The 20,990-nt window shown below is 46.6% G+C and overlaps 1 protein-coding gene across 1 annotated transcript in view; it reads right to left on the bottom strand.

The window, feature by feature from the left end:
* The window catches only part of ITGA4 (integrin subunit alpha 4), a 911,072-nt gene that overhangs the window by 505,187 nt on the left and 384,895 nt on the right, over positions 1–20,990 (bottom strand). The window contains exon 12 of the mRNA XM_069616079.1: positions 2,918–3,008. Within this exon, the coding sequence (XP_069472180.1) occupies positions 2,918–3,008 (91 nt within the window). The remainder of the gene's footprint in view (positions 1–2,917; positions 3,009–20,990) is intronic.

The following is a 20,990-nucleotide window of genomic DNA, read 5'->3' on the forward strand; positions in this document are numbered from 1 at the left end:
ACTCTTCTGGGAGTCCTATAACCACCATGGCTTTTGTAACCTATGATCCATGGAGCACCACCACGTCCACTCTGTCCTCAACCCGGTCCGCCTTGCACGACCATACATGATTTCTGTATGATAAATGCCTCCTTGGAATTAATCTTGGACCAACCTGCTGGCCTAACGTATGGATTTACTTATCCATTATCATTGATTCTTGGTTTATCCCACTGTAGCAACTGGCTACTTTGGAACCTTTGGGATTTCCCTTTAAGCATATTGTGTGGCACCTGAGGACCACTGGGACAGTGGCTCAAACAACTGACTGTTTACCAGAGTGTTCAGTCATGACTTCTTCCTCCATGTTAGGGATATTGTTCCACAGCCCTTTGGTGAGTGGTTAAGGAGACCTCTCCTGAGTGGGGAAACATAACATAACATAACAGAGCAGTTGGCCTTCACTCTTAAGGGAATGGACTGAGACCAAAGAAAAATGTATTCCAGACACATCCAAAATAAAATGCACCACAGACTATAATGCACTGATGATCCCTAAAGAGGGTGAAACGTGTATTCTGTTGTTTGCATTCTTGAGAGCTGTCTGTACTGGGTTGAAAAAGCTATGCACAAAACACTGACTTAAAAGACAAAAGCAATTGTAATGTGCATACCCAGAAATGACTTGCTCATGTGTCTCTGAACTGGAGGTGAACTTCCAGTGATGGCTACCAGGTGGCACTGTGGCATGTGAAACGTAGCTGAACTTAGCCAAAATGTCTTATTCTACACATATCTATGTAGTATTGCATGCCATGTTATTGGGAGCTATGCCACGCACCGCATGCCATTCGCATGGTCTTCAGTGGATCTGAAAGGGAAAGTGGGTGGGGGGTACTTTAGGGCAGGAGAAGGAAAATGCAAGGTGTTGCGCTTAGCTGTTGATGCATGAGCAAATTCCTCAAAGAAGGTCTGGTTAGGCAACAGTTATGCTTGCAGCGGTTGTGTGGTTTCGAAGATTCCGCCTGAAATGATGCATTTCCTTGCTCTATCTTCTGCCAATCTTCCATTTGTTTCTGCCTGGCTGCGTGTGAACCCTGTACACCAGTTGGGGATATGTCCAGGATAGGTCTAGGCCCAGATTTTACAGTTACTCGTGGTGTGGTATCCTCTACTTGGGATGGACTTTCTGTGGTGAGATATGCTCTTCAAACCACTCCAACCAAATTCTCTTCTGTTGCTGCTATGCATTTGGTTGCATATATTACTGATGCGATCTATGTGATCACTGCAACGGCCGAAAATGCCGACTGTTTCAGTCCCCCCATATTAATATCATACTCTAAACCCCCACATATATGTATGGTGTAAGGGAGGGGTTAAAAAGAAAAAAAAAGTCGCCATTTTCGGCCGTCGCAGTTCCCAGGTCGACATTTATGTACGATTCCTTACTGATGCCTTATGCAGATGTTTTATGATGGATTTACATGCTAAATCATATTTCAGCACAGCACTAGGGAACCCTAATTTTGGCAAGAAGTTAATCATTGTCACCTATTATGCTTTCAAGCAGAGGTGGACCGATGCACAAAGTTTAGACGGAAGCGTAGAACTGGGAACTTAAGTGTGTACAAGCTACACAGTATTCACAAGCCGGTTACATGTGCAGAACGTTTTTTTTAGCAACGTTCCACATGCACTTGTCAATCCTGCAACATCTGAAGAAAGGGTATGTCATTCAGGAGGTTTGCTGTGGGCAGGGCAATGATAATGGTGTGGGTACCAAGTGGCATGTAGGGACTTTAACATTGCTTGTGGGTGGTAGGATCTATGGGATAGGTTGAGTTAATCTTGCGATCGGATCAGGTGGCTTAATTATGGGCATGGAGTGAATTAGGGGTTGTCCTAAGCTTCACTTCCTCAATGACTACTCTCTTGTTCCATGGACAACGAATGGCCTGTCTTAACTTTGGCTTGAAATCCCTAGTTTTGGTTTCAGGCCTTTCACCTGTTAAGGGCCCTCTCCCTGTTAAGGTCCCTATTTCCCATACTTTGTCGTCCCTTATGCTTTTGGTAGGGGGTGTTATTTCCTCGGATGGTGCTTGGCTGTTGAGTTTGGGGAGCCCTCACATTTCCTCTTCTGGGTCCCACATGATGTAGTGGGGGGTCAGGGGCCAGGCCAAGTGGGTCCCAAAGCCCCATCACTGAGTTCAAAGCAAGCGACTACCTCACAAGCCGCAGAATGCACTTAATTGTGCTTTGAAAGCAAGAGCCCCAAAGGTAAGCCACAATAATCAACTATGGAGCGGAGAGTCTAGTAATGGTATAGGATTGTGCAGTCAAAACTTAGGGAGTCTGCAGTCGCTCAAGGTCCTTGCAGGCACTGCATTTTTATATCTGCAAAGTGCCCGCTGTTTGGCTACCACAAGTCTTTACTCTGACTGTATTTTACAGGCAAACATTCTGATTCAACTATAAAGTCCAAAAGTGGAAAGCCATCTGTTCAATGATATTTACCCCTTGCTCACTATTCTTAGAGAGGCACAGCTCTGCACTACTGATGAGGTCCAACCAGACCGAAACACGTGTCTGGGGTTGCTGTTGGTACTCTTGTTCAGAGGAGAATTGCCTAGCATTTCAGTGCTGGACTGCCCTAGGGCAGGACACAGACTGATATGTTTTAGATATTTCTCCTCTGTGAAAGATAGTGAGCTAAAGACTCTGGGTAAATCTCTCGTAACTGGGACTAATGGTCCGGCAGAGGGACTCCCAGGACCCCCCCCCCTGTTTTTGAAAACTCAAGATGTATTGTAGTTTGCTGCTAAATAATAGCCCTTGGACCACAATAGAGTGCACAGTATCATCAGAACATTCCTGAGTGGCACAGTCTGATTATGGGCACAATCACCAACATGAGAAATGCCAATGAATAATTCACCTGGGTATCCATTGCCGTCTGCATCAATGCCGCCAGAGATGGACTGCCCAAACATTCTTATGCTATTGCTAATACTTCGTCCTTGTATTCGCTAAAAGAAAGCACCAAAAAGACAATATTTTTATATCAAGCACAGTCAGATTTATGCAAATGTATTAGTTGTAACTATCCATTCCAGTCTAATAAGCAGTACTACATCATGTTAATGAACATACACAACTTAGGTTTCATTGACCATAGTATAGCAGTGTTACACAAATAAGGCACGCCTTAACGCCTGCCACATTACAGGTTAGGCAGGGCTTTAAGTGGGCCGGGGCCTGCCGGGGCTGGGCCCCGGCAGGCTCCGAAATTTCGTTTTGAGGCGGGGCCCTGCCGGGGCCCACTAATCTCCCCGGGCAGCCCCGGCCACTACACGAAAAGGCATTTTTTCTACAGCCTGAAGCTCTCGCTCGTGTGCGAGAGCTTCAGGCTTCAGAAAAAAATGCCTTTCAGCTAGAATGGTGGCGCCGCACCTGCGAGGCATCCATTTAATCAAGGGATGCACGTGGGCCGGTGCCACCATTATGGAGAAACGTGAGGCCGCTGGAAGCAGAGGCCTTGCTTTCTAAATACTGAAGCTCCCGCGGATTCGCGAGAGTTTCAGTCTTTAGGAAAAAGGCCTCTGCTTGCAGTGGCCTCACCCTTTCAGCCTTAATGGTGACGCTGCCCCTCCCCAGCTGGCGAGGGGCAGCACCAACATTAAGGCTGAATAGGCGAGGCGCTGTCCCCTGCCAGGCAAGCCTATACAAAATAAATGCAGAGATCAGCACCCTCTCCCCATAGGGGAGAGGGTGCTAATCTCTACAAAAGGCTGCCTGGCAGGGGTGCCAGTAGCCCATTGAGCCGGGGCTCGTCAAGGGGCGTGGCCTAACGGCCCATCAAGACCCCGTTGTTAGGCCACGCCCGCTCGATGGGCCCCGGCGCGATTTGTAGTGCCACTTAAGGCACTGAGGTTAGGGGGTATTTAGCACTGGAGATATTCAAAGGGAATATCACTGGCAGTACATAACGCCTGATTACAGGTGAAATGCTTCCTGAAAAGACCGCCAATTTCGACCTCCACCACAGAGGTGGAGGTAAAAATTGAATATTCGCCCCTGAAGTCTTTGCATTGTCTTTCCTGTTGTAAAGCGAAGCGCAAGTGCTTCCCTTTATTGCTGAAGAAAAACAACTGCAGGGGGATCAAAATAGGTGGTGAAAAAAAGTGGGCATCTCTAATACCCACCTTCTCATCCCACTTTCAGATGAATGTAGAGGAGGGTCAGTCATGACCCTTCTCTGCTTTATAAAAAGAAATATACAGTATCTATATGACACTGCACATATCCATCCTCAAAGGTAATTTCTTTTCACATGATGCATGCTAATTTACTGAAATACAAAACAGCGGTATTTCAGCCAATCTGCATCTGTTTCAGCCAGAACGGCGGCAATCCTGTAATATGGTAGGGCACCTTAGATTACAACTGGGGGCAAAAGAAGTCCCCACCAGCAGTAATCCACCCAAAAAAATATGCCTTCGCGAAAGTAAGGCTAAATGAGTGAAGATGTTTGGTTCTATTTTATTGAACAATTGCAACGAGAAAGACTGTAGGTTTACTAATGATCTGCAGATGGATGCAAACTTCTCTCCTCTGCTAATCCCACAGTTGCTGAATCGGTGTCGGGGCCTTGACCTCCCACACCAATTCCTCCCAGCTCCTGTGTTTCCACTGTCCACAGCACTTTGCATCTGCACACTCTCTGCTCGGGAGACTCGCACTTACACCTCCCGCAGCCCAGGCCGTGCAGCACTCAACTTTCTAGCACTTCATCTATGGCTTGCCCACGTTCTCGGACTCTGCAGCACTTAACACCTCTTCCCTCTTCTTTCTGCACTTGCACGTTCTGAATATTCACAAGGAACAGTAGGTATGTCCCCCTCCCTTAAATATTGTGTTACAATGTTATAATGTATTTCCCACTCCTGCTCCGTGGCCGCTTTGAAACCATACATTCTTATTGTATAAGCGCCTAACAAGCAAACAATAAATACTTAAATAAACGTACATATTTGCAAATGCAGTTTGAGGATTTTGGATCCTGTGCGGATGGGTTACATGGCAGAAAATAGGCCATTCACATCGATACACACTGTAAATGACCAGGGATCTGTAAATCCAGCGCTCACAGCTCTCTTGTGCCTACTGCAGCACGGATATGGCAATGTGCTTTGCAAATAAATGCCCATTTGGCTGTAGGTGCTCAGAGGCACCCCCCCCCCCCCCGCTTTAAAATGTTTAATGATTTAAAAAGGAGATAATGGACACCTAATGGTGGGAAGTGGAACTTTGTAATATCATAAAGTACAGTAGAGAAGTACACAGAAGTACATGGGTGGAAAGGAGGTTATAGATCGCCAGGAGTCCACTGCCAATGCTTAGTCGTCAACAGTGTATAGTCATTTACTGTCCAGCATTATGACAATGTAGGGCAGACTGGTGCTAAAACTTGGGTACAAACCTTAATGTTGAAGATGCTAGGAGACAGCCATAAGTCAGGCAAACATGCAGCACAGACTTGGCAGCAAAATATTGCTCTTAGTATGCATTCAGCATCCGAGAAAATGTATAAGATAAAGTTGACATCCTCCAATATGTGCTGGAGTTGCTTTGAAGCATGTGGAACATAATCATTTCCCCAAAGTAATAATTGAGTCATGGGGGCACAGTGGCAGTTTAATTTCTAAAGATAAGCCATGTCTGGTTTGACATGGTGGCTCCTAAAACCATGCAGTAATACAGCCAGAAGCCTTTTATGGCATTTCATTGTTAGTCCTGTGCACAGTGACACTTCAATGTCAAGGCTGGGTGTGTATTCAGTTTGTCTGGGCTGTTTCCCCAGGCACCATCGGAGGGTTGGCAAGGAAGCCCCCTCATTTGATACTCATTGGGGTGGGTGGCATCTCCTCTCAAGAGTAAGAAGACTCCCTGCGGGTAGCTGGGAACTGGAATTTCAAAGCCAGTTCTCCCAATACAATGGCTATTTATAACCAGGGTGCTGATTACTGGTGAACCCTTGATGTAAGCAGACAAGGAAGGGGCTAGAGTTAAAGTAGCCCTGAAGAGAGGATCAAACCACAGAGGGAATTCGCTAGATTGGATTTTTCTAGGGCTCCCTAAGCGTTAGTCCCCCTCCTATCTTCCTACAGACAATGCCATCTGAATATGACATCAGCAGGCAGAATGCACTTGTTGCAGCAGCAAGGTTTGGACCCTTGACAACAGAATTGCAGATGACCAATCTGATGAATTATTTTGCCTATAATATATTTTTGGAGCCCTTTTGAAGAAGGATTCACCTCCAACACTTTTCAGCATACAGTCGTTTCCAAAGTACTTTGCTATAGAAGTGAAGACAGATGGTTCCAAGGTAGTGAAAAGCTCTACTCCTTACCCATCCCAACACCATATTTGGGGTGAAACTGTTGTGTGGGCAAATCCTACTGCAACTGGTACTTGGGACATTGCCACTGGACGTGACAGAACCCCTGCAAGTGCCCTCTACAAACCTTCCTGGTTTGGTTGGGAAGGTTTGGAAGGGCACAAGAAAAGACTCGTCTGGCCCCTGAGAACCTGTACTGGTTCTCCCTGCAACCACAGAAATAAGGAAGTGACCATTGTCTTTCCTGATATTGCCAAACTGCTTCGATTATGGTTTGGGCACCTTTGACGCCCTCCAAGCTGCTACAAGGGAACTGCTGGAGTCATCCTCAACGCTCATCTGCCTCTGCATCCCCAAGTTTTGCTCAATGCCAAAGGTTTGCCATCTCCATATCTGCGACCCATCGAGTCTCCTAGCATCCCAATCTCGATACTGCCGCTTGGTCGCCATCTTCTTAGAGCTATAAGCCATTGCATCTGAAGTACCCCATCACTGTGCTGAGAAAAGAGGAGCATGCTCACTGCTTCTCCACACCAGAGGCCACCAAATATTTCAGTGCCACTTATCCAACATCACCTGCCTTCTTGAACATTTTTGACCCAAAAGTCCTTGCCAGTGTCAAACAGCACTGCATTATTTGAACCCATCTCAGCTTCTACTCGACTTGACCCCAGCTCTGCACTGAAAGAACCCAGACACATGGTTTGACATCAAAGAGCATGGCTTGATGCTGTTGAGCCTTAAAGTATTTGAAGAGGCCCTGTCTCCCTGGTCCACCAAAAGTAGCAACTTTCAAGACCCAATCGCTCCTTTTTTCTTTTTTTTACTTTAATTTTTATTGCCATTTTTGGAAGTTAGTACAAACAAATAGGATTGGTAATAACAATCACTCCCCCCACGTTTCTCCCCCACCCTCCTCCCTTTGCCTCCACCCCCCTTTGGTTGCTCAACCGTGAAATTTCAGCTGACAGTTGATTGCATAAGGCCGAAATAACAACATTTTTAGAGGCAAGGGTTATTTTCGTAATTCTTCGGGACCAACTCCTCCCATATTTCACAAGGGGACGCAGGGTTCACTTCCAAACCAGAGTCCAGTCAAGCTTCAATCAAAGTTTTAGGGTTATCACTTCCCCATTTCAAGATAAAGGCTCACCAATCCAGTGAGAACGTTTCCACATGGTTGCTAACCACTGCTGCCAATTTCTCCTATGCAAATATGTCCCACAGCTTGCACATCCACTCTTTCCTTGATGGGGGGGGGCTGTCCTTCCATTTCTGGGCCAGGGCTACTCTTCCTGCTCTCAACATAGATTCAATAAGATTCGGAAATCTAGGTTTATCATCGTCAGCACATGGGACGCCCAGTAGCATTTGAAGGGGATCTAAGTTTGGGGCTATGCCAACTGTGTCTCTGATCCAGCTGAGGACTTCGGACCAGTATATCTGCGCTTGTGAGCACTCCCACCACATGTGGTACCATGACCACGTTAGATCACATCGCCTGGGGAAGAGGGGGGGTGATCCCCCAAACATTTTTGATAGTTTCAAGGGGGGCAAGTTGCAACAGTGCAGCATTTTGAAGTTGTGCTCCATTGCTGACATATAATGATTACCAGAGAACATCAACTTATATATCTTATTCCAAGTGTTATCTGGAATTTCCTCCCCTATATGGGCCACCCATACTTGCTTAACCTCCTGCCTACCCACTAGGTCTGCCCTAACAAGCATCTTGTAAATTCTAGAGAGAATACCCTTCATCAAGGAGGCTTCACTGATGGTCTTTTCAAAAGGTGTGAGGGGCTGCAAAACCTTAGGACACCATCTTGGGTCAGACATGATTCCTTTCAGGTGAAGGTATTTAAAGATACTCAAGGAGTTTGCTCCGAAGTTCTCGGATAGAGTCTTGTAATCAATAAAGTGGCCTTCCGAGAACAGTTGGCCGGTTTTCTCTAGTTCCCTGTCAGACTAACTTTGTGTGTGAAGGAGGCCCCTCTTCTCCATGTCAAGTGGGTCGCCCCATATCGAGCTCAATGGTGATGGCCAGGATGAGAGAGCAGCGTTAGCTTTGCTCACTCTCCATAGACTTTTAGGGTGGGTCCACAGGTCTTTGATATAGGTCCAATAAGTGCCCAGATCGTCTCGGAGATGTTACAACATGACTCGCAACTGTGCTGCTTTGTTGTATTGCTCGAAGTCCGGAAGACCAATGCCTCCAAAGTGCCTAGGGAGAGTTAGGGTGTCAATTTTAATTCTGGGTTTCTTTCCTTTCCATATACATTTTGATATCATGCATTTTAATTTGGCAAAGAAGGATTACAGGAGCGGTGTGGGCAGTGTTGAGAACAAATATAGGAGTCAGGGGAGAATATTTATCTTTACCGACATCATGCGTCCGAACCAAGACAAAGTATGGGGTGCCCACCGGGAGAGGTCTGATTCATTTTTTTCAAGTAGTGGGAGGAGGTTAAGCTCTACCAACCTCGAGAGGTCACTAGGTAGAATAACACCCATGTATGGGGTGGCTGAGTTGTCGATTCTCATTCCGCATATGGTGTTTCTGCCTCTAGTCTCAGCATCATTGGCTCCCTTGGGCATCCCATTTGACTTGGCAATGTTTATTTTCAGGCCTGAGAATCTAACAAATCGCTCAATTTGGCCAAGAAGTTCAGGAAGGGTCTTACCGACATTCATCATGTAATATAAGATGTCATCGGCAGATAGGGACAGTTTAAAGTTGATTTCACCACATTGGATTCCTGTGATCCCTGGGTCTTCCCTAATCGCGATTGTAAGGGCGTACAACAGTGGGGAGATGGGGCAGCCCTGTCTCGTGCTTCTAGTCAAATGGAGTGGGGATGAGGTGATGCCGTTCACTGCCACCTTTGCAGAGGGGTTGTTGTATAGGGCTGAAATCAAGCACCTGAAGTTACTACCAAGGCACATTTTTTGTAAGACATTTCCCAAATTGCTCCACTCCACCTGGTCAAAGGCTTTCTCCAAGTCTATGGAGATCAAATATGCACTTTTTCCCAGGCGTTGTGCTCTGTGCATTAAGTCTATAGTTTTCCACATGTTGTTGGAGTCTTGGCGGCCCGGGATAAACCCTACCTGGACTCCGTGTACCAAGGTATTCATAAGGTGGTGGAGTCTATTGGCCAGTACCTTCACCATGATTTTGAAATCAGTGTTAAGTAAGGAGATTGGACGGTAGAATTGGCAATGGGATGGGTCTATCCTGTCTTTCGGAAATACTATTATCAAAGCTGAAAGCATGGAGCTCGGGAGAGTGCCTGTTACCATCGCGTTGTTAAAAAGTTTGGTCAGGTGGAGCGGAAAAAAGCAGACAGTGAAACCATCTTCCCCCGGGGCAGTGCCCCCCTTCAAACCACTGATCGTGTTGATCACTTCCTGCTCAGTGATGGGAGCTTCCAGGGCAGCTGCCTTATCTGGGGAGAGACTCAGGATTGGAAGGGAGTTCAGAAAGCGTTCCACATCGGCACCATCGCCTGTGTACTGTGCTCTATAGAGAGTTATGTAAAAAAAAAACGTGAAACTCCTCGGTTATCTAGGTGTCCTCGAGAAGCTTTTCTCCTCTAGATGTCTGTATGGCCACCACCCTCTGGTTTTCCTCTGTTCCCTCAATCTCCAGGCCAGTATTTTGTTGGCTTGCTCCCCCTTTTCCATGTATTTCTGTTTTAGGAATGCTAATTTGCGCTCAGTTTGACCAATTAAAAGGGTTTTCAACTTCGTTTTATGTTCCTGGAGTTTGTTCCATTCCCCTGGGAACCTCTGGGTTTTCAGTTTTCCTCCTGGTTGAAGGGCTTCAATTGCCCCACTAAGTGCTCCCTCCTTCGCTGCTCTTTCTCTCTAACTTTTGGCTCCCATCCCTATTAGGACTCCTTGAATGGTGGCCTTAAAGGCCTCCCAGACTACCAAAATCGCTACTTCGCCATTGTCGTTTCGTTCAAAATATTCTCTAATCGTTTTCAGCAGCACAAGAGCGAGCTCGCTGTCTCTCAGCAAGAGGTCCTTGCACAACCATCTAGATTCGCGTTTCAATCAGTGGTCGAAGTGTACGAAAAGAAGTAGTGGAACTATGTTCCCTGCTGGTCTGCCCCACTCCCCACAAACCCCATTCCTGCACCCCCTCCCACACACAATCCACACCTCCAAATACACACCTGCTATTTATGGGAATGTGCAGTGCAGTGCACTGAAGTGCAAGCTTCAACTTCTTCCTACACTTTTATTTTAAAACTAAACCATTCCAGACGGTTTCTTTTCAAAATAAAAGTATAGGAACAGTGAAACATTAAAATAAAAAGTATAGGAGCACCGCTCCCGACTGCTCCCACCCACTTCGACCTCTGGTTTCAATGGGGATAATTCACCCCTTTTGACCTTTACGAGGTCATGGCCTAAACTAAGGGATGGTTTCCATTGTTGATTCCCGTATCCTATTTTGTAGCGGGGTGTCAACAAGGATGTAGTCGATCCTCGAGAATGTATCATGTACTCTTGAGTAGTATGTGAAAGCGGGGGTCCCGGCCACGTATCTGAGTATGGGAATCTGCCACCCCCAGCTCCGTGTTGATCCTCTGGAAAGCAGCAGCCTTCCTGTACTGCACTTGGGGCGCTATGTGGGGTCTGCCTTTTTCCTATCTAGCTCAGGATCTAGGAGCATGTTAAAGTCACACCCTATTATGAGTGAGCCCTCTGCAAAAGTTTGGATAGTACCCTTTATTGAGACCCAGTACTGTTCTTGGGTGTCGTTCGGTCAGTATAGGGATATCACTGTTAACGCATGGCTTCTAATGTCCCCCTTCACTATTACAAAGCGGCCTTCAGGATCTTTCAATTGCCCTTTCGGGGTAAAGCTAAGTCTGTTGGCTACTACCATTGCAACCCCTTTCTTTTTAGACAAACATGAGGCGTGGAAGACCCCCCTATGGATTTAACTTTAAGGGCTGGTTACCTCCCCCTCTGCCAGTGGGTCTCCTGCAGGAACAAGAGGTCTAGCTTCAAATGGTTGAACTCACGAATCATTAAAGATCTCTTGTGTGATGAATTTAGCCCTCTAACGTTTAGGCAACCCAATGCCATTGTATTCACTGTATCTATCATTTTAGGGCCATGACCCAAGTTATGTAACTCCCATCATTAGTACGGCAAGGTATGGAGCCCTATTTTCGTATTGACTAAAATTATATATTTTTTTAACCCTAACCTCCTGATGAGCAGTCATAACTTTAGTTAACTTGTACAACCTGAATCCCCTTTCAACAATAACAACCCCCCACGCCTCCCTTTGGGCGGCTGGGCTATTGGAGACATTGAAGATGTCGCTGTACCAGACCACCTTTTACTACCCCATCTTTGGGCTTTCTTGGGTCCAATTAACATCTTTTAACCCCCCCCACTAACCTCAGTTCTTTGACCTTCAACCCCCCTCGTGCGTTTTAAGGATACCAAATCATTGTGATCATCTTGTTGGCCGGTGGGAGCTTTGTACCCCTGTGAGAGGCTTGCAGGGTCTCTATCTTTTGACCGGTGCCAGGAAATTGCTCTGTTCCCAAAGTCAAGCTAGGATCTGCACCACGGTCTCTTTGGACCCCGGCAAGTCGCATTCCGTTGCTCTCTCCAGGCAAGGTCCCCCTAGGCCTGCGGGGGGGATATCGGATTCAGTTTCTTGAATTTTCAGTAGCCTCTTACACGTCTCCTGTCAACAAAGCCTTTGTTTTTCGAGGCCTCACTCTGTGTATCTCCGTGGCTTCCAAGGGAGGGCCCCGGTGCTGATTCATCCAGGATTTCCTGAGTCACTCTGCCGATGTCATCTTCCATTGTGAGATTGTATTTTTACCCCTCTAACTCGGAGGTTACTGAAAAGGGAAAGCCCCATCTGTACCGTACTCCCTTGGCAGCGAGCCATTTCATCAGGGGTGCGCAGAGTATCCTCCTGGTTAGGGTAAATGCCGACAGGTCTTGGTATACTGTGATTTGAGAGTCTGCCCAGTCCACCGGACCTCTCTTTCTAGCCCTTTCCAGGATCTTTGATTTCTCTGTGCAGTAATGGAATCTAATCAGCACAAATCTTGGACCTCAGGCGCCTCCACCTGCCCTGTGGGCTCTATCGATTGTGGGCTTGTTAGTGTTGTCCTCGTTAAAAATCTTCCTGATGACCTTGTTTATAGGCTTGTCGGTCTGTGTTTCTCCTTCTCACACCGGGAACCTGAATGCTTGCGGTTTTCAAAATCATCCATTTTTAGCGCACACGTCTCATCTTTTCTCTCGAGCTCTGATAGTCTCATATCAATTTGGGTCTCTAGTATGTCCACTGATGATTGATTTGCCTCGAGCCCTTGGATACGGTCGTCCATGCTGTCCACTTTCTTGTCCAGCCTGTCCAGTCCTTTGCTGATATCCGCCCTGAACCCTCTTATTTTGTCAAGAAGGGCTGCCACACCTTTGCTCATTGAATGGGACTCTTCTGTGTCTGGTGATGTTGTGGTGGGCATGGTTTCCTGAGGGCGTTGGGTGGGGTGCTTCTTCCATATGCCTCCTGGCCCGGGGTGCATGGGAGGGTGAGGTCTGCCAAGGGGAGTCTGAGGCCCAGGCAGCGGCTTGCGTTTGGGTGCGTTGGGGTCCGGGTCTGTTGTGTGTAATTCCTTGCCCAGATGCAGAGAGCACTGGGACCTTCCTCTGGTCTAGCTCGTTCTTCTTGTTCGGTGTCGCCTCCCGGGTTTCAGGTCGGTGGGAACGGATAGCGCCTATGGAAAGCCCAAAGGGGAGTGTTGACCACCTCTTGTAGGTGTGGATGTGTGAGGCCATTTGGTGTGAGGCCAGCTCTGTGATTGATATGGGGGAGGTTCAAAAAGTTTACCAACTGAGTTCACACACTTTTCAGGGAAGCACAGGGGGTCACAGTATCCTTTCCTTGGACCATCCGTGACGCGGGTCGGGAGGGACCTCTGGCATCAGAGAGTCAGATTTTCTTTGCGGGCAGCCACGGTGGCCCCTGGGGGGATTGCCCTGCTCTCCCCTCAGGGGCTCACAGGGGAGTTTGTGGTATGGAGGAGGTATCAGGCTTCAGGGGGCTGTTTCATTGGAAGTCTCCATAGTACCCTCGACAGCTGTGGCCATAGACATAGAGGGGTAAACAGGAAGGACAGTTGACCCTACCCCCTGGGGCAACCCCCAGCCACATCCCACATAATAGTGGTTTGTTTTGGAATCCCTTGCAGCCCAGCTGCTAGCATCAGGTATATTTACTTCCAAGCCTCTACAGGACGACATCTCCCTGAACAACTAACTGGAAAGTCCCACCATGCATTGGAACAACTATAAACCTTTATGATAAAACCACCCACTGACAGCATTACAGCCATTAATGAGGTGCCACCTCTGGCAGGCAACAAGCAGACACCTGTGTTGCAGTACTAAACACGCATTGAGCAGACACAAGAACACAATCCCTTAATAATAAAACCCAATCTTGTGATACTAACTAAAGGTATTGGTCCAGTATCGCACTGGGAATGGTAGCACGGTGTGAGGGACGGTATTCGCAATGCCCTGCATACATCCAGGATGTCACTGGAAGATGTGCACGGCATCTATGCATGGACCAGAAGGTACCTGCACGAGCATCACACAGGCGGTGACATGTCCCATGTAGCACGAGCCAATGAGCGGGCTCACGCTGAGGCTCCAGATACCATGCCGCTGCAGTGAAACATGATACCAAAAATATTCTGTTTTATGATATGATATGGCATTCAAGCAATAGTTAAGCAACAATCCTACACCACCCAAGTGTAGTGGATACAGAGGATGGCACTTAACTTGATGGTGTCAACAGCAAAGAAGAGAGGGTGATATTAAATTGCAGGACTCTTATATGCGCTCACATGTACCACATTGGGTGATATGGGAGCATGACCTAGACCACCATTTTGGATCGGGATATAGTCTTACGTATTTTTTTTACAAAGCATTAAACAAAATATTAATGCATAATAATGAGAATGTGCATATGTACTGACATCACACTAAGGAACAATATAGAAAATGAATGCACAAGGGGAGGCTGCAATCTTTTATACATCACGGGGAGTTAGTTACAGTACAAAGGACAACTTTGTCAAGTTCATATGACTGATCACTAATATCATAAATGGAGAAAATTTAAAACCTATTAAACTGTAATTTAAGCTTTTTTTACGAGTTCTATGGACTAACAATTTTCGCAGATAAGGTAAGGAAGAGAACATGATTTGCCCAAGATCACACACCTTAAGTAAAGAAACTGGGATATGAGTGCAGTCTGCAATTTAGCAAAAACGAGTATGTCTGTAGCTTTATATTGCCCATTCATAATGGAAGCATACAAGTAACAGAATGCTAAGTAAGGTGTGACTAATAATTTCCCCTTTGGTTTTGCAACTTAATTGTAAGCCTTAAAGAGACACAACCTGCAGCTGTAATCATGCACAGATTGAATAAAATGTCAAGTTCTAAAAAAGGAAAAGAAAACGTCATCATCAAAATAAATTAAACCTCCATCAACTCATGACACCCAAACGCAGTGGTCGAAGTAAGCGGGAACAGTTCCACTACTTTTTCAACTATTTTCTTCTTTCCGGAACTGTTCTTCGTGAAGATAAAGCACACTTCTCAACTTTACCGCACAATAGCAATTACAGCTAAACTGAAAGCTGTTTCAACTCAATTGGCTGTCAACCAGCATGGCTGCCACCCTTGTAAAATGTGTTGCACGTTGCTCCCCTCCCGCCTACCACTTGTCCACCACTGGGGGGTCACAGTTCCACTACTTTTTTGGTGCACTTATACCACTGCCCAGACGGTAATGTCAAATTAGGAGACTTGTTGCCGTTCACAGCTGAAAAGTTGCCCTTTCAAACGTGCAGCCAGGCTTGGGAGAGATCCATTAGGGATACGGCAGCCTGCAGTTAGTGGTTTAGAGGAGACTTGGGACTGCAGGGCCCCAAAGAGAGCAATGCCCTGGGCAGCCACATAGGTAGCCCATGAACAAAGGAGGTCACAGGAGGTAAACTCCCTGTGTCTGTTTACGGATGCTGACCTCATTAAAGTTATTTTAGGCTGAGGAAAGGCTGCTTTGCATCTTAAAGAATCATCACTTTAGTAACGTGATGACCTTTATCTGTATCCTGCCCTGCCTGCATGTTCTCCTGAGTCAAGAGTCCGTTAGCAGCTATGATGAACAATGTGTTGCCCGGGAGGGAGGGCAATCAGCAGTGCCACCGAAGTTAAGTGGAAAAGACACGATTGCCCCCCCCCCTAAAATTACGCCCATGGGTGCCCTCTTTCTAATGTTTGATTCTAAAGTATCAATGAGCCAAGTCTTGGTAATGAACAGAATCTCATGTTTTGACAGTATGAATCAAGAGACGGAGAAGATGGCATTTTGTATGACTTGTCTGTTTATTCAAAAGACTCCTCTCTGTCCATAACAGCTTAGGCCCTAACCTAAAGGAGAAAAAAAGAGGTCAAAAGAGTGCTTGTCAGTATTGCCAATGACATAGGGTACATCCATCGTCCAGAAAACATAGCCTACCCGGAGTCCTGCCCCTACCACTAATACAAAAAGAAACAAACAAATGGAAACAAAGCAATGGCTTCTTGCCCCAAGGATTGAATGGTGGTTGGCTTTTGACCCCCTGTTCTGTCTTTTCTTCAAAAGGGGTCCTTGGGCCCTTTGTTCAGTCAACACAATTGTCTCTCACACCTCCCCACATTGGATACAGGGTTCTCTTTAAGCCAGTGTCCTATCATCCCTGGATTTTGCCACGGTCGTATATTTCATATCAGTTTGGGGTGTATGATACCCTGGGTATAGGTAAATCCGGTTTCCAGTTGTCTCCGGGTTTTGTATTTGAAAGATTCCAACAATGGCCTCTCCACCCTTGTCAGTGGTTGCCCCTCCTTGGGATCTCAGGGTTTCCTCCTCACATTGGGGTTTCTCTCTCTGGCCATCTCAGTGCTGAGCGTCTTTTGTCCCGCCTTAGGGTTGTATGGCTCTCATCCCATCTTGGCAAATTCTGGTTTTCACTCCGCTGTGGGGTCATTTGGCTTTCACCCCGTCTTGGGGTCTTCTTTGACAATGCCGCCCACCTGCCGACTATCCCGAGCAACCATGTAACTTTTGTCTTCAGGCAGGGCTCCTCTGGTTTGGCATGACCGGGTGGTACCAGGGTTTCATATGGTTGTTCTACTTTAGCTTCGTTGGAGCGGGTGCTCCCTTCCCACCAAGCTCTAGTGGGTTCTCGGCGGCAGCTCCGCAACTATTCTCGGCCCAGTGATTCCAGCTCCTTCCGCTGTACTGCCTGCACCAGGTATGTCTCTTCTTGCGGCAGCTCATCAGTCAAGTGTTCTGTGGATTCCTCCTTGGTTACAAGCACCACATCTGGTGCAGTCTCCTTGCGACAAGCCATGCCTCCCAGGAACGTTATCCCATGTGGCTGTGCAGGTCTCTTAGCAGTCTTCCAACAATGCAGATGGGCTCTTCCTTTCTGCTGTAGTGATGGGGTGGATTTATGACTCACTGTGAAATGACTCGACAGTGGTGCCTGAAGAGGGTCAGAAGCCACACCACCCTTAGATACGGTATTAGCACAATTGACCTAAAAACATTTGACCTAAAACATTTGATTGAATTTCTTTGAACTTTTTTTTGTTAAATTTAATGAAATATATATATGGGGGTGGGTAAGGGTGTAGATTAGGTTGTGGGGAAGTGGGGTGGGGGCAGTTGCAGTGGGTCTCTCCCCCTGCATTTTGGATGGAAAAAAGGTCAAATAAATTCAATCAAATGTGATTAAAAATAGCGCTTGTTAAATCAGAGGAGAGATTTGAATCAGTCACCAGGAGAGTGGAGTCAGCTGAAGAACATCTTACAATTGTGGATGAGAGGACTTTGAAACTGATGGATCAAATCAGAGATCTGAAAATGGCTAATGAAAAAATAACCTCTAAACTGTCAGAGCAAGAAAACTTCTCCCGAAGAAACAATCTCCGTCTGGTTGTTTTTCCTGAAAATGCTGAAAGAGGTAACATGATGGACTTTATGCTCAATAACTTGCCAAAAATACTGAAACTGGATGCTGCTGTAAACTTGGAAATTGAAAGGGCTCATCGGGCACTTGGTCCAAGACCTTCATTGGGTGAAAGGCCAAGACATATCATTGTGAAGTTCTTGAGGTTCCCAGTTAAGGAACTTATATTGAAGAAAGCACGTGAACTCAAAGATCTTGCTTGTGGAGGAAACAAGATTATGATTTTTGTGGATTTCAGTAAGGATGTCCTGGAGAAGAGGAAGGCGTTTGATAAGGCTAAGGTTAAAGCTTGTGCAAAAGGATTGAAATATCACATGGTCTTTCCTGCCATCTTGAAGGTGGTAATTGATGGTCAGTTACATGCTTTTAGTGATTGTAAGGCTGCAGAGGCATTTTTAACTGACTTGGATGTTGATCCAATGGAAGGTACTTCTCATGATACTAAAACTGCTAATCTGATGAGAAAAAAGAAGGGGAGACCTGTCTACACTGATTAAAAACTGGCTTGTTTTTTTTTTTGGGATCTGGCATTTTTTTATTATTCATTAGAAACTGTTTAGTGTACTTTGCTATTTTAAGATGGCCGCCAGCTTTTTTTTGCTGTTTACAACGTTTTAGAACCTCAGACTTCCTTTGAAAGTGTACAGAAAATTCTTGCCTGAACTCTCCGTAAGAATTCCTCCCTTTTATTGTATTTCAGAGTTGAGCACCTTGTATGACGTGACGGCTACGTGGATTTGTCAGGAAGTAAGTTACATGATGGCAATTCGAGTCAGCGTCTGTTCTAGGTGCTGTGATGTGCTCCGCGTGGACAGTGTATGCTCATCGATCTCCATACATTTGTCACCCACGGCGCTTCTTTGTGCGCACGTTGAGAGTGGTTAGCCCCCAATTTTTCGGGGGCGGAGCATCGCTCGGCACGTATCATGCTGAAGGAATGGCCCCCACCCATGGGGGCGGCGCAGCGACACCCGGAACAGTGGCCCACCACTCCTCATGCCCGTGCACATAATTGGATCGAGGAGCTCAGTGCTCTCCTCTAGGAGCCCCCACCTTCGGGGAGGCGTGGCTTACAGTGGTAACTCAAGGAAAAAAAAATGGCAATGTGTTTTGCCTCGTTACCTGCGGAGCACGGGAGGATTGAAATGGTGTTGTTGTCTTCCCTGATCCACAGGGCTACGGTCCAGAACCCCTTACGGCTTGTGAGGTAACTCTCACTGTGCACGATACCGGTGGTACTAATGGCTCATCCAGTGACATTTCTCATTATCTGGAGGTTTATCAACATTTGCTTGCGACATGGGTGGGGACTGAATTAGGGGTTAAAGAGTGGCGTGTGCAATGTGCACGTATTGACAAATTGTTGGAACGTTTACACATGAAATGCTTGCATACCTCCTCCCTGCTTCATCTATGACTGTTTGCTGGTTTATTACTTAATCTACGTATATTGTCAGCATTCCCTGCTCTCCCCTCTTCACGCCGGCATGGCTTATTCACTTTATGGATGTGGCAGAATATCCTGAGGTCTGGATAGTTCGTAGGAATCTACAGGGGTTGTGCCACGTCATGAAGTTGGATGTAAATGGAAGAGTGGGAGGACTGTTTGGATCTCCTATTCGCCTCCTGTTTGGCCTGCCAGTGTGCCAACATTGGACACTCACACTCTGACAATCAGCGGGCACCCAGCATGGTGCCCCATTGCCTTTCTGGGGTGTGCTATTACAGTGCATGATTCCAGATGGCCTGGGGCAGGTTGATTCGAGATACGTGCCTGCTGTTAATTGATTCATAACTTGATCTGAAAGGTTTTGGAGGTCAGACCACATTGTCAATTTCTGCATTGGTGGATAACTGAATGTGTAGGCTACAGTTGGTACTTGAATTCATTTCTGGTCTATGTCATTGTGAATCCTTGCAACTATGTGGCCTGCACTCTTCGTGGAAATACAGTGGAAGTGAATTGTAAGTGTCAATGTAGCAGTGTCAAGGTTTAATGCAGGACGCTCAACTTGCTGCCTACGCTTTAGATGAAGCAACTTTATATCACATGAACCTACAAGTCCTAACATGCTCCATGTTGTTAGATTGGAATTCTGAATTGGTTTGCATGTCCACACATGCATGGAGTAATTAACAGTCAGGTTTGATGGGTCATGCATACATTATGGCTCACCTACTAGGTGCAAAGATCAACTAGTTGTGAGGCTTTAATAATGGTATAGACAGCTTGACTACAGCACTGACTGTCCGATGGTGATTGATGTTCCTTCGTTTCATTCGAGAACACCCTGTGACAAGATGCTTCGCTTCTTTGACTGGTTTATTGAATCAGGGGTCACTCATCCCAGCCTCTACTATTTCCCTCACTGTTATGGATTTGACGTTTATTATCTGATATTTAAGTCCCATTGAATGGGGATTGAGGGTGTATGTAGGTATCCTTAACATGCCGCTTATTATGATGTGTAGAAAGCTCCTGCTGACTTGAGAAGATCTATTACAGAACCTGAAATTCATTGGTCCTGCCCTGTATACTTTATGTCCAGAATACCGGTAATAACACGGGTCACAATGTATGGATCGTCACATTATACCAATTGAGGCAGTAAGGATCTGTTACGCTCACGTGACTCCCACGGAGGCGCTGGCCTGGTTTGCGCTGCTGTGACCTCTTCTAAGGTGATGCGCAGGGTTCGGAAGACGGACTGGACCGGGCCCCCAAATCTGGCTTGTCTGGCTCGCAGAAGTATCCTTCTGTAGGCGAAAATAGGGGATTAACTGTCTGCGGGGTAATGCAATCGGCCTCCCACTTTCCCCTCTCACCCTCCTCGAAACCCTTCTGTGATTCCTCGTAGCGTCTCACCTTAGGGTCTGGAAGGACGGGCTCTCCATCCTGCTTCTGACGCAGGGGCGCGTTGGTATCCAATTACTTCACTGGATTTTCGGATTGGTGAGAACCAAACTTGCTTGGCTTCCAGGTAAGTTTTTTGATAAGAGGTTCCCCTTGTGTCCATGCATTAATGTACTAATGCTAGTGTCTTTTTCCCCATAGGGGCCGGGGTACGGAATGCCGGGGAACAGGCACCGACCCGAGATGAGAGGTGAAATCCTTGTAGAAATCAGATAAGTCTTTAATGAGTGTTTTTTTGGTAATGTCTTTTCATTCGCTCATTAACGCTGATGTCTCTTTTTCCCCTTAGGGGCTGGGGTCCGGAAATGCAAGGATGCGGCGCGGACCCGAAATGAAGAGGGAATGAATCAACAGGTGAGTCTTAACATGGAGATTTAGCTTTCCTTATTCCCTTCTCTCTCTCACCTTTTGTTCTGGTCTTTTTCTCCCTAGGCGCTGGGGCGTGACTGCGAATCTGGATGATCGCTGCTGAACATGGAGGCGCCCTGTAAAGGTGAGTGGAATGCGGCGCTGCAGCGATCGACGCGATGAGCTTTTAAATAAAAGTTTCCCTTTTCAGGATTGTCGGCGAGATGTCTCCGGGATGCGGATTTAGCAG

Source organism: Ambystoma mexicanum, chromosome 9 (genome assembly GCF_040938575.1).
Source record: "Ambystoma mexicanum isolate Mex_15411 chromosome 9, UKY_AmexF1_1, whole genome shotgun sequence".
In the NCBI taxonomy this organism is placed as follows: domain Eukaryota; kingdom Metazoa; phylum Chordata; class Amphibia; order Caudata; family Ambystomatidae; genus Ambystoma; species Ambystoma mexicanum.